The sequence below is a fragment of the Cupressus sempervirens genome, chromosome 11, assembly GCF_028749045.1.
Source record: "Cupressus sempervirens isolate cs-2001-9-10 chromosome 11, ASM2874904v1, whole genome shotgun sequence".
In the NCBI taxonomy this organism is placed as follows: Eukaryota; Viridiplantae; Streptophyta; class Pinopsida; order Cupressales; family Cupressaceae; genus Cupressus; species Cupressus sempervirens.
Genome location: NC_143128.1, coordinates 850616612 through 850631297, shown reverse-complemented (window position 1 = coordinate 850631297; position 14686 = coordinate 850616612). Strand labels below are relative to the sequence as shown.

The following is a 14686-nucleotide window of genomic DNA, read 5'->3' as shown; positions in this document are numbered from 1 at the left end:
ACAAACACACCCCTTCACTACAACTACCCAACCCCCCATTAACAACTTTTAACATCAAGTACACTAATTATTTATTACTGACGTGCACTCCTTTTTCAGATACACTGACCAATGGCATGTTGTGCTTTATGTACAGGAGGCCTTGAGACTTTGGGACCATCCTATCTATTGTTAGCTCCCCGAAGGACCACACCTCGATTGACTCATCACTTCTTTTTTCATGGTGGTTTCTACGACACAGTGTTCCAAGCACTAACAAGATCCCCCCCTTCAAGTCACACTAGGCTGGTGAGGCAGCACAAAAACTTCATTCAATAGAGGCATCCCTCGTCTTCTTTGTGTGGGGGTGTTCTGAGATTGCGTGGAGCCCCTCCCCTCTCAAGTTCCCATCCTTTGGTCTTGGATTTTTCTCTGCTTTCCAGGACAGCTAGCGTGTGGTTTGCTCTTTGGCTGTTGTTGTTCTTTGTTTGGTTCTTTTCCTTGGGTGCCATTTGGAGTCCTGCTTTGGGCTGCCCCTTTGCTTTGTTCCGACTGTCCCTTGGACCCTCTTTGTAGTCATTTGTTGGACTAATAAATTTATCTTATATATCTTATCTTCTTTTTATATCTCATGTTTGAGGGAGACAGGTTTTCATTTGAAGATTTTGACCAGTAATTGAACTTAACTAAATTTTAATTATTTTTTTTATACAATTTTATTCCTTATATTTTAAGTTCTTAGTTTATTTTCATTTTAATTTTAATTTTATTATCATCTTTTATTATTAAATTCTATTTCAGATAGGGGGCTTTAGAGAAACATGTAGGTTCAGGTTAATTGACAAAGACTGGTTCTGTTAGGTTTCATTTTCTCTAATGCAGTTGTCCATCCCTTTATTTATTTTTGAATCCCCAGGTTTTCACTGGCAAACTTTGATAGTGAGTATGGTTATATTTTTCTGTGTGTCTGTCTGTGGGTGGGGGCATACTTACATAGTACCCAGGGCAGCAGGGCACTTCCCTGGTCAAATTTAGACCAGACGTGTGCTCACACCATAGCTATCGCATTGGGTATGGTGATGGCTCCCAAACAGTAGAATATGTTTACATAGAAAATGCTTTGAGAGATATTTGTCTAAGATACTTGTTTTTGACATTTAGTTTTATATACAGACTTATAGCAGTTGATAGAAGAAAGTGTTTAGATTAAGTGGAGATGAAACTGTAGTTAATCTCAGACGTACATGTCTAACTTTTAGAGTACGCATATGCAAGTAAAATTGTTTCTTGCTATTTTGATTTTAAAATGACTGATAAGACAACATGCTTTTTGTGCTTTTCAGGTCCCTGTGTACACACAACCTTCATATGTCATTCCAGGCTCGGCTGGAATTGTACAGCATGAAATATTGAACAACAGGCGGCAGGTCTTGACTAAGGTAGTTTGTTTCTATATCTTTGAATAAAAAGGAATATGGAGATGGCATGCATGGCTGACATTGAGTACTCCAGATGAATTTATTCTGACACTTAGTTATTTATGGACATTACTTATCTATTCTTTTAATACAATAAACTGAATTTTTATATGCTCTGGCTATCTATATAATATAAATAAAGTTCTGTATTGATCTTTTTATAGGATGCAGAAGGGACTGTTAAACTGTGGGAGATTACAAGAGGGGCAGTAATTCAGGACTACGGAAAGGTTTTCCTGCACTTACTACTCCGGTCATATGTTTAGGTTCAATTTATGAAAATTAGTGTGATTCTTTCTAAAGATAGTCCTAGTCTCTAAGACACTGAGATATAATACTTGCAGGTTTCATTTGAGGAGAAAAAGGAGGAGTTATTTGAAATGGTACAACATTTTGCCATTTACTATGTTGCATTTGCAATGGAAAAATGTAATGTTAACTGTAACTTATCTTCTTCTGGAATTGGCTACTATTATTAAAGGATTCTCAACCTAAAGGTATGTTCTGCTTTGAGTTTAGTCAGAGACTGACCACCACAATATTAATCATGGCAGGTCAGCATTCCTGCGTGGTTCACAATGGATACCAGACTTGGTAGTATGTCTATCCATTTGGACACTCCCCAGTGTTTTTCCGCTGAAATGTATGCTGTTGACTTAAATGTGCCAGGAGCATCAGAGGAGCAGAAGGTGTGCGAAATGCTTCATAAATAGATATTTTACTTATCTCATTTAAATTCTTAAAGAGCTTCTGTACAGTTTTCCTAGGCATTTTTTGGCAGTATTATCTCATTCTGTTTGACTATATCCATAATTGGGTGCCTGAGAAAACTTATGTATCGACTGAATTGTATCATTTTTCAAGAAGGAATAATGTAGTAGGTTAAAGTCAGGCCTCTACCCGATATGTGTGATTTACTGTACCTTCACATATATTCACTCAAATTCATGTTTAACGTTTTTTTTCAAGACTTTTTACAAACAATTTTAGATAAGATGTATAATAGGAATAAACTTTAAAGCCGCTAGTGTTGCTGTCACACCAAAAGATCGAACTGTTAATGCCGATACAACCATTAGTCTACTAGAACAGAGGAGGCGGCTAACCCATGGCTTGAATCCTGCAAGCGATGCTAACCCACTGCCAACTATCCTCCACTCAGCGTCACTCGCATGTGTGGATTCAAACCCATGACCGGCTCTGATACCACTTGTAAAGCCGCTAGTGTTGCAGTTGCACCAAATGCTCGAATTGTTAATGCCAAATACAACCACTAGTCTTATAGAACACAGGAGGCGGTTAAGCCATGTTGCGAATCCTATGAGAGATGCTGGCCCACTGTCAACATAAATTTGGTGAATGACTTATTGATATCTATGTAACTTTCTCATGTTGCTTGGGTTTGCTTTACTTTAGGACGATTCAAATCAATATCATACAATTACAACATTTGAAATTTAAAGCAATTTATTTTTTGGAATAATTGCCTTCAGTTTTCATTAAAAAATAAATTTTATAAATCAAGGTCATTTTTTGGCTTAACACCATTGAACCATAAGCAAATGGAGTGGCACTCCCTCTAGTTGCATCATGCATAAGAGTCTGGTCATCATCATCTCTATTAACTCTGGCAAGCTTTGCAGTATATGCATCCAATTGGTACAATCAAGGGTCATGTCCCAATGCCTTATTGGCTCTTGTAGTCATCTTGCTTAGGTGATGGAAGATTCAAGTTGGAACAGACATAAACCAAATCTTCTGTTTTTTTATTTATGCCTCCTTGAGTGGATATAGGAGTATGCACTCCAATTCCGTTGGCTGAAGAAGAACCTGCAATTTTTTGAAATTGGAAAAAAAACCAACACAACTTAAAATAAAAAATACAAAAGAAATTAAAAGAATGGTCTACCTGTGATAGAATCTTGATAGAAAAAGGTCTCTGGAAGAAATTTTCTTGCCCACAGAGGTACCGCCAGCGCCATCTACTAAAAATGTTTCTTTTGGGCCATTATCTTTTTGTACTATTATGACCTTTATTTTTTTCGATCTTGGAGTCAATACATATTATATGTCCCCTAAACATGGCCGATCTGTATCAGCAAACCTAATCATACTAATGATAGGCTGGGTTACAATTCAAGACATAGTCCACACGAGCCCATTAATCATCATTTGGATCAATAACTTATCTTCCAAGCCCCTTTGAATTTGATTGCTTCAAAATACTCCATTGGATTCCCATTTTTATTGCACTGGCTACACAAACAATTGTGCTCCTTAGTTCATTAAAGAGGTCAGAAGGCATGCAAGTAGGGGAGGAAGAGGGGTTCAAAGGATCCCTTAAAGGCCTGCTCAAAAGAATATTGATTTGGTAGGTCATCATTGCTCTGATGGAGGATTATGTGTGTTTCTTCCTAAACAATTGAAACACAAATCCAGCATTTTCCTCTCCATGTTTACAGACGAGAAGAAAAGTACAGTGTTTTTAATGTAAAATGGTCCATTATTATTATATCCCACTTTAAACATCAATGTATTTAAATTTAACTCTGCTCAACCCTTGTGTGACATACTTTGTTTCTATACCCATAGAACAGACTTATAATTGAAGAGAAAAGGCGGTTGAATATGTTGTGGTTAAGTCAGAGGTACATTGGGCAGCAAAATGGAAATGAAAACTGACAAAGAAGAATGAAAGGAGAAATAAGATGAAGCTGCCTGAACAAACTACGAAGCACTCAAAAGCAAGGTCAAGGAAATGACCCTTTATTCGCTTAAATCCAGATATCATGAGAGTTGGAAGATTAACTGAAACAATTTTTCTCATTTTGAATGGTTTGAGAAACATTTTTAATAATCCATATAAAGCACATTCAAAGTACAACTATTTCAGATAAGCTGCTTGCACTTTTTCAGAGATTGACAATTGAGAAAAGTGAAATGCATGGCTTTAATAACATACAAGTAAAACTAATCAGGGACAAACGAAGCTGCAGTAATACAATACAATGAATTCATGCTTCTTCTATTTCGTTCAATACATTTTCATATATAGGATTTACATATCCCATCTTATAGGTAACTCTTCAAGCAACTTTCCTATAAATATCTATTATAATACCCTGTTTTATATATATATGTATATTGTAAATGAAATTTGCTAAAATTCATGTGAGTCATGTGAAACTAAGCACAAAGCATGTCATTTAAACATTATAGAACATTAACATACCCCATTTGAATGCCATCTAGGAAATAATAATCGATTCAATACTCAATTGCCAATATGAATATCAATATGTGAATATAAATATAAGTTTAGCAATGAACAATATCATAGAAATATGGAAATCTAAATATGCCCAAAGATTAGAGGGCTGCCATAAAGTTTCATCATCATGTTCAAGTTCGACATAAAAAACAAAATATAGAAACTAAGAAAAATGTAGGAGACTGCTGCTCCTATTCTGTTTCTGCTACCATGGCAATCAAAATTAGAGTCCTCATCCTCACTAGCATGTCCCACAAGAAGCGTAGTCTCATCCAATGGAACCCTAAGCAATTCTGGTGCTGTCTCATCCTCATCTATATGGGTCGAATCTTCATGCTCAACATCCCACTGCAAACCTAGAGTCTGCCTATACTCTAGAGTTTGACGATCCACAAATCAAAGAGCATAATGCACAACCACTAGCTTCTCTGCTCGTTTATAGGTAAGTCTTTGCTCTTAATAGAGTAGATAAATGAATATGTGGACCAATTCCTCCTTGTACTTGAGGAACTAGCAACCTGTGCAAGGAGGCGAGTGGCAAGTACTTTGAACTCTAGTGTATCTCTCACATGGTAGGTCCACCATCCAATAGGATCTCTCTAATATCAAAACCTCTCTATCCAACCATGCTTGTGGGTTGCTCAAGTTTTTAGGCCATGAAGGTTGAAGTCAAGGAACTGTGCACGAAGAGTAGAGACTTGTTGAGCTGAAAACATCTAATGAATGGCTCATGTGAAGCCATCCAATACCTCAGCGTCATCACATGGGAGGCCGCTTCCACCTAACTTTGCATACCATCTAGGATTTAGAGCAAAGGCTTCCATATGAAGCGGGGTATTCATTATGTTCCACCTCCGCATCACAATAGGCCTAATATGCTCATAAAACCCCAATGTAGGATCGTTGTCTGCAATGATTTTCTTCATCTTCCCCAACATGCTATTAAAAGTTTCATATATCTCTCCAAGACTAGGAGCATCAGTGTTAGCATATCTAATGACATCTACCATTTTTCTTTATTTAAAAAATAGTATTTGACTCACCTCCATGGTCTAATTAATTTTAAGGCATCAGACTCAACTGGTAATGCACCTCAACAAAAAAAATTATGCAAACAATAAATTTTATAAAACAGAACTGTTAAATCAAAAACTAAGAATGCCTATTATTTATCTACCCTTGACAAAGTCATGGTAACTTGGTGTAAAATATTACTAGAAGATCAAAATATGTGGATAGTGCAATAAGGAATCTTTGGCATATGACATTTGAGGGAATACTGTTCGCTCATGACCTGAACGATGACATCCTTTCCAAACATTATCAATGCTGCAGAGGTTGAATTTGTAGATCCTCTGCTGTGCTACTCTGATTTGTCTTTGGCATGCATATTGCCACAATAGCAACACCTCATGGAGTTGGCACCATCAGTACGGTGTTTTTCTCAAAGATAAGTATATCTCGCACGAGTATATAATATTTTAAAAATTAGATGCCTTCTGTAATTTTTTCACCAGACATGCCACTTCAACCTAGTTTCTTCTCCCACCAAACATTTCCTCTCAGTGCTTTATTATTAAGGGCAGACCTCATGAAGCACCATCCTCACTGCAGTCAATTTTTCATTTATTGTAAATGCACTGGTAAGTTCTTGGACATGAGAGAACTTTCTTGTACCAATTGCTCATCTGTTTGCTATTTTAAAATTCAAGTTGTTTCCCTATATCTCATCCTCACTTTGATTGGTATACTTTGCGATTTTTCAAAAATCCGTGTGACTAATGCGGAATCCATGTGACTAATGCGGACTTTGCCAGCACCTTTGTTGAATTGCTTTCTTGCGCTCCATCAACGCCAAAGGTTATATTGGCAACACCAATATAAGATTAGAAAACAAAAGCACATGCACAATCCTATCATGCTCAAATCTTAATTTAGATTTTGAGAATCGTGAAATGCCACTGATACCATATGAGAAAAGCTCATCAGGAACAAATGATCTGCAAACAATACAATACAAAAATAATACGTGCTTCTTCTATTTCATTCGATACACTTGCATATATAGGATATGCGACTCCCCAAATCACTATTATAATGACCCATTTTGATAGACTATAACAAATTATTTTATGCATCTTATGTTGCAATATTTCCTAACAACAATGCAGTTACTTGATTGTTTCCTCTTCAAAGCAAGAAATGATACTTGAAGCATTTGTTTTGAGCCATGATTGTAATATTGCATAGTTGTTTCTCAGCTTGGTTTCTTTTTAGAGCATGCTTTTGTAATTTGTATTTATATTTAAAGGCTACACTATTACTATAAGCCTGCGTTTCATATTGACATTTCGCATGCTAGAGTGTTCATAATGTGCAATGTTTTATGATATCTTGGAATCATCTTTTAATTCTGGGAGATGATTCACCTGATTTATTTTCAATCATCCATATTGCAGATAAATCTTGCTCAGGAGACTCTACATGGGCTCTTGGCACATTGGCTATTGAGGAGACGACAGAAGATGTCAATACAAACTTCTAATGGGGATATTGCGCCTGGGCAAGAAAGTGCTCTTAGAAATCATATTTCTCATAGAATAGACCATGATGATGCCGAAACCCATAATTCTGGAGTCCTTCCAGCTTTTGAGTTTTCTACTATTTCACCCCCATCTATAATCACTGAAGGTTCTCAAGGAGGTCCATGGCGCAAGAAGATTACTGAGTTAGATGGGACAGATGATGAGAAGGATCTTCCCTTGTGGTGCATAGATTGTGTGCTGAATGGTCGACTTCCTCCTAGAGACAGTGCTAAGTAATGCTCGCCTTTGTTCCCTTTATTTGCTTTGATAAAATCATAATTTGTTTGATCCGACTTGAGATTGCTGCCATGTCATGAGACACAAGTTTGATTAGTGTTGAATATAGATAAATGGCGCTTTGTTCTATATTTCCTGTAGTTTATGTTTATCTCCTTTGCTTAGATTGATCAGAGCACTCATACCACACATTGAGAATGTATATAACAGTGATGGTCTACAATATACTCCAGGTGCTTAATATAAAATCCATATATTCAGAAGGAAAAAATAGTGAAGCAAATTTAAAATCTTTCATACCATTTTGACTATAATTATTCAGTAAATCCTTTTAGATTCACAATTATTGACCGTATGATCAAACAGAAGGGTGAATACTGCAATATTGTATTTAGTAAATCAATTTATATTTATAATTTTAAAACATTTGATGCCATCTTATATTTGATGTGCTGAGATATTGAGAGAAAATGTATATTTCTCTCGCTAAATAGAGATCTGTGTACCAAATTGCCCATTTTGTGCTGCAGCTATTAATGAGTGACCTCCTTGATAATTCTAGTTGTTTGTATCTTTGATATTTATTGTAAACCAGTGTGCTTTCTATACAAATGATACAAATTGAAAAGGAACTCACGAAAAATTTCCAATTTTAAGTTTGTGATCTTTAGTATATACTGTTTTAATCTACAACAATTTGCAGAAGCTTTATCATTGGCAAGTCTTGAATAGCTGCAGCTCTCCATAATTTCTGCATGATCGGGTTTGCTTAATTGCTTTAGCAAACCTCAAAACTAAATTGCAGAAGTACATCGTTGCAAAATTTATCCCACATTCTGCAATTCATTTTCCTTGAGACATTTTTGATTACACAGCAACCGGGAACTTTAATGACTGAGTTCACCCTATTTAAATAATAGTGGATAATGCTGAGGATAATAAACTGGTGGCATAATATACATTGTAGGGATTTGGGTTTTGTATGTAGGTACTCTAGGTTGTTTTCACAGGCAGCACTGTCAGCATATATATCTCCCTGCCTAGAAAACCCATCATTGTAGCCAGTGTCTGTAGGGAAACCAACTGAAGCTTGCTATGAGCTTAAATGAAATTCTCAATATGCTTAAATTTCAGATAGTTTCTCTATATAAACTAGAGCAACTTGCTGCTTACGAAAGAAGACATGATGAATTGCTATGGTTCTCTGCAGCAGTTGTCTGTATTTTGAGCATATCGGTGGGATTACACATGATCTTCTTTCACAAACAAAACCAGCAAGTGGCCAACGGGTACCATGTTGCTCTAGACAGTGTATAAAGTCATACATCTTTGGAGTCTTGAAAGTTGCTCGTTTTGTTTTCGTTTCAGTATGATGCTTCTTAGGATTGTTTCATGATCGACAATATGTGGAGTTGGATTTAGGTGGTTTGATCTATAGCTAATCTTAACTTGCATTTACTTACAAGCAGATCAAGAAATCATTCTTAATATGTTAATTTCACATGACATGGAAGGGGACTTGTTAAGTGGCAAAAAGATGACACATTGCCTATGCCATCTATGAGGTAAATATCTGAACCTGAATGAGGATCATCAATGTCACAGGCACAATCTTCTATATCTAGAGGAACTTAGTCAATGATGTAGCTTGGTTATTAACTTTTGGTACAAACTAATGAGCAATTGTTGGGAAGTAGTGAATGCTTCAACATCAAGAACTACAACACGTGGAAACAATGCATGCTCATGATCTTTGAGTATGGTATCAAAAAGGTTATAAAGAAGAAATTGACAAGACTATCAAAGAACTTTAAGGTGAACTTCATTATATCTAGATCCAGCTCATTCGAATATTTTTTAGTTATTGTTAAGAAGAGGGATGAGACTTGGATATGCCTAATTTACATGGAACAAGAAGACCATTGTATTATCCCCAAATGAAACGTATTTGTACTTTTTTTTATAATGTAGGGGTAATCAGTAAAATCTGATCCACAATAATATTTTAACCAAACCCTCAACTCGCTTTGATGATTTTCTTGGTCACCCAGAAATGCATAACAAATTTCCCGGGTAACCCTGAATAATAGTCTAATGTCAAGCAAATCACCAACTTATTAGCATTTCCTTAACTGTCAATTGATCCTGATTTGTTATTTTGGGATTGTTGACTTGTTATTTTTACAGAATTTTGAAAAAGGGACATGATGTACTTGCTTCCCAAGGTTTCTTATTGTGAAGCAGTTGCTCCATGTTCTTGTTCCCCGAAATATGCAGTCAGTCCAAAATCATAACAAATTGTGATCATGTATCTTTAAGAAGTTCATCTTCCTTCCAAGCATCCTGAAAATTTCTAGAAAAGTATCCCCACGCTCTTTAAAATCATAAAGATGATGTTGACTGCCAAACCACTATAAGATGATAGTACCAAATGTTCTGCAACATTCTTTCCATATATTACTCTCACTAGCCTCCTCTTGACAACTCCTTCCTAGAAGTGAGTAGGTGTGCTGTCACTGAGAATTCTAAGTCGAGAACTCATATAGTCTTGCACAAAGATATAAATCTGATTAGTGTAGACTATAGGAAGGTTTAAACAGAAATTAAGCATTCATTAGAGTTTATATCAAACTCATAAACTATCACCTTTTTAACCTTGGAGTTGTGCAGACAGTTCCAGCAAGCCACCTCGCCAACTACTTCAATTTGTGCCTCTGTTTGATAGATGCTTAATACAAATTTAGGATTGATTTGAATAAGCCACAACACTTATGAAGAGCAGAAAATGGACAACATAACAAACTCCACTTAAATTTGAAAAACAAAGGGCCTTCTGATGGAAGATTATGAACTTTCTGAATCCTTCCACAAGCATAATCTACAGATCTGAATTTTGCTTCTATAGGGATTGGTATAACCATAGTTGGATTTGGACTCGGAAAAATCTCTGGAAAGGACTTGACAAGGACCTGGCAAAAGAGACAAACCATAATTTTACTAAAAAAAAATTCAAGACTCTTAGAGAACATAAGAGTCACGAGCGGAACATTACACCCTATATGCCTGTTTTGAGCAATAACAAATGACAAATAACAATTAACAAATGAGAAGGGAAGTTAATATAACTCAAATTTCAAAGTTGACTGGCCATATTTAGTCTGCAGTGAGAGTCCATGTGCAGGAATTGGGAGAAATGATGTTAGACTCAGACAAGTTCTGAGAAAAAACTCGGGAGTCAGAGCTGAGCATTCACGTAGACTCGGCTCCTGAGTCCATGGCAAGTCGATTCAGCTCACTTGTGGACTCGCCAGTCCTTCCAATTCCAAGGTGAGTTGTCCTATTCTTCCATCTATGGTTATAAAAGCCTTTGCATCCTCTACAACAAAAAACACATCTTTTGGAGAATGATCTGTCATTCATCTCTACACGGGTGAGATAAATATTATTTAAAAAAAAATGCATAACCAAAGATCCAAACATTTCCTCAACCTGTGATAAGTCAGTCGCAGATTTGTAAGTTGGCATTGTGGATCTATTATGCAGTATATGAGTGATAGTATAGCAGTAACATTCATTTCGTGTCTTTCTGAGCAACCAAAAGGTAAACAACTTATTCCGTAGGAAGATTATGATCTCCTTGGAGTGATCCTATACATAATCAAAGATGACCAGAGGAACTAGAGATGACCATGATACGCTACCGATTGATGGATAGATGATGTGGCAAAGATGGGCACTGATATTATGCATGTCATAGGAAAGCTTTGTGGCATTTGACATCCATATGGCCCAACAAAGATGCATCCATTTAGTAGACCCCACGGGGCCCTTTTTTGTCTACCTGGACCTGAGCAAGGTCTTTCTCTAGAAGAGTAGGGGCCGGAACTTTCTCCCTTAGAATAGTTGGGGCTACCCACCCCATAGAATAGTATGGCCCCGCCCTGGGCCCGGCGATAGCTGTACTATTCTAAAGGGTGAGGGATAGCAGCGAACTAACATCCTTTCATTCGGGCAGTCATATAACGATTGGCCAATCCAATAGGGGATCTTGAATGAATGCTAGCTATACACCATGCGTAACACATGCAAGAACGTTGCTTTTGTGCTTTGTCCTGGGTAGCGATGGAAATAAATGCTTGCAATAGTGGGCCATCTTGGTGCCATATGCTGGAGGAAGGTGGGGATGCTAGGGAATGCCTGCCTTAGGGGAGAAACTTTTGTTGGCTATGGGCAGCTATCATACTTGCTATGTCTTTATGTGGAAGCAAGACCAAATGATCCATACTGGAGCACTAGTCGCCATACAAAGGCCTAGATGTCCTACCATTTCCGTAGGCAAAAGACCTTTAGCTCACCCTACTATTCTAAGGCGATTGGACATGTAGGTTCTATATTTGTAGCATTCCGGGTCCGCCACCAAGATCAATCAAGAGGAAGAGCTTTGCCAAGCATCTCTAGGAGCAACCTTGAGTAGGATTTGAATCTGTGACTTAATATACGCATTTTTTGTTCTCTCATATAGAATATCTAAGGCACACCGCGATCATAACTATGTAGGGCTTGTGAGAACCACTCCACTTCATAATGCCTACTATTCTGTTGGGGTTTGTTTCCATTTGGAGCTGGATTGGTTTCTAACAAACAAACAAGATGACTTCTTAACTTTGCTATGCTACATACGCACTTTGTTTTTTTTTATGGAACTTCGGTTGGAATGAATCAAGGACAGTTTTTTTTTTCTCGTCCACCTTTTTCCGTATAGATGCCCCACTAGCTATAGGCAATAATACGAGGAGATCACAATAGAGCAGCCAGAGCATGGTAGTGTTTTGGTCAACGTCATCATGTTGGCCAACCGGATGAGATTCTATAGGCACTCGACCTCCCTACTATTCTATGGGCTATAGTTTCCCACCCACTGCCATGTTGAAGCTTGCTAGAGGTTGCCTGGGCCATTTGCTTGCGAATACTAATGAATACTATCCGATTGCGAAAATCTTCCCACTAGATGATAGGGATAGGGTCCAATCTTATTACTATATGATAGGGATGCAAAAGGTCGACGGTTGGGCAACAAGAAGACTTGCTTGTCCTATCCACTGACAGGCGGCCATTTGATTGTCATAGCAATTAGAATAGTCGGTTTATAGGATAGAAAAAAAGAGGCCTGAGTACTTCTTGTTCCAGCCTTAAGGTGGTTAATAGCACTCGACCTATCTTCATCTCTATCGAACTCAATCTCGATCAAAAGGCACAAGCCCCCTTTACCGTCCTACTCCCCAGTAAATAGTTGTTGTAGGGGCCATAGAATAGTAGGGGGGAGGGGCACCTTAAAAACTCTAGGCTTGCCTACCTTACCAGTCGGGTGTGCATGCAGGGGGTATATGCAATTATCAATAATCTTTTTAGGGGGGCCTACAATAATAAAGGACTAGGCGGGAATAATATAATAGTGGGGCAATAGTAGGGGTTATGTAGGGGCCAAACAAAAAGAAAGGAAGGAAGGATGATTTGGGGGAGGCAATGAACGAAACTCCGAGAAGGAAAAGCATGTGGGGTAGGCCGATAGAATTTTAGGCGCTTTGCTCCAACTGTGCTGGTTGCTCGGTAGGTGCGGAAGTCCCGCTATCACTCGATGGACAATTGTAGTGGGGGGCCCGAAAGCAATCTTCAACTCAGAGGCTATCCAATGCCTTGAGCACTAGGATCCTTGAACCCAAAGCCACAACTAGAAGCAATAATCAACGAAAGCAATCAAGAAAGATAGGAAGAATCAATTGCATCCAAATCAAGAAGTCTTAAAGCTGGATAGGGATTCAATATGTATTAACATCATCAAACTTGTCGATGAACTGCCTGAGAGTAGCAATATGTTATGGAAAACGAGTGGTGTCAGTGAAATCCCTTCCTGCCATAATCCCAAGCCATCCTTGGCATGTTGAGAATGAAACAATCTCACTTGACCCCCACATCAAGAATGAATAAAGAGTGAGGTTCGATTCAGCCTGCAAAACCAACGCCTTTTTCTTTTGAAAGAAAATAATTAGCAAGCGGAGGAGACGAGGGCAAGTTGTCTGTTAGATATGTAAAATGTTCCGTCATAAATCAATCAAACTACCTCCCCTTTCAATAACTCTCCTCTGCTACCGGTGGGTGAAGCATGGTAGGTAAAACCAAATCCTATGACCAAATCCTATGACTCTACATGCATAAGGGCATAGAGGGACTTTTATGAGAGAACCAATTCTTTTTCAATTATATAGAGGGGGTACAGAGATCTAGAGCTTGCTAAAGGTTCTAGGATTGGCTCCAATGAATAATCAAGTAGCGGGTGGGAATTTTAGTTGTGGGTGGGAGGCCCAACCAGTGTAGCGGCCTTTGCATGTGCATTCACATGCATACCCCCTACTATTCAAGGGCCCAGGGCGCGATCCCCTTCCCTACCCTACTATTGAAAAGGGAAAGGGCCAGTGGTTCAGAATTACTATAGTTTAGTTGTTCCCGGGGGTAGGGGCTGCCATCAATGGCCCAAACCCAACGCCCTTCTTCCCTATCATCACTTTTTGCTTCAGCAAGCACCCCACGCTTGCGATCCCCTTACGTTACCCTTCAAATATGGGGGTATGCAAGGGATCCCGCCAAAACTAACAACTAGTCTAAAAGATCGATCTCTATGCGTAAAGCCTGCCCTAAAATTATCAGGGTGAAGCACTTGTAATTATATAGAAAAAGGGGGTTTCAATAGTAAGGTAGGGGCCCTAGGGCCATTATTGAAGCCTTGTCCCCAACAGTTCCTTTAATCGAGTTGTTGTGCACTCTGGTCGATCCCAACACCCTGCACTAGATGTGCATCAGTGCTATGAGCGCATTCAGATCATTCATAGGGACCATGTTGAAGCAGGAGCCATCCTCCCTCGCTCGGAACCAAATCATTCATCTGGATATTCTTTCTTTTCTTACTCCCAATGCAAGGGTAGGAGGAAGAAGGGCCTAGGCCCAGGTCATTCATTGGCATTGGCGGTACGAATAATTCTTATTAGGCAGTAAATGGTCCAACTACACCAATTCTATGAGTAAGTGGAGGAAGCAGCTCTTCGGCCCTTAGAATAGTAGGGGCCCACCCAACCATAGGTAGC

General features: G+C 38.3%; 1 protein-coding gene across 1 annotated transcript in view; it reads left to right on the top strand.

Moving 5' to 3' along the window:
• Positions 1 to 14686, top strand: part of LRS1 (Transducin/WD40 repeat-like superfamily protein) — a 135379-nt gene that overhangs the window by 100739 nt on the left and 19954 nt on the right. The window contains exons 11-15 of the mRNA XM_089811427.1: positions 1323 to 1418; positions 1622 to 1687; positions 1802 to 1840; positions 2012 to 2146; positions 7188 to 7546. Of these exons, the coding sequence (XP_089667553.1) occupies positions 1323 to 1418; positions 1622 to 1687; positions 1802 to 1840; positions 2012 to 2146; positions 7188 to 7546 (695 nt within the window). The remainder of the gene's footprint in view (positions 1 to 1322; positions 1419 to 1621; positions 1688 to 1801; positions 1841 to 2011; positions 2147 to 7187; positions 7547 to 14686) is intronic.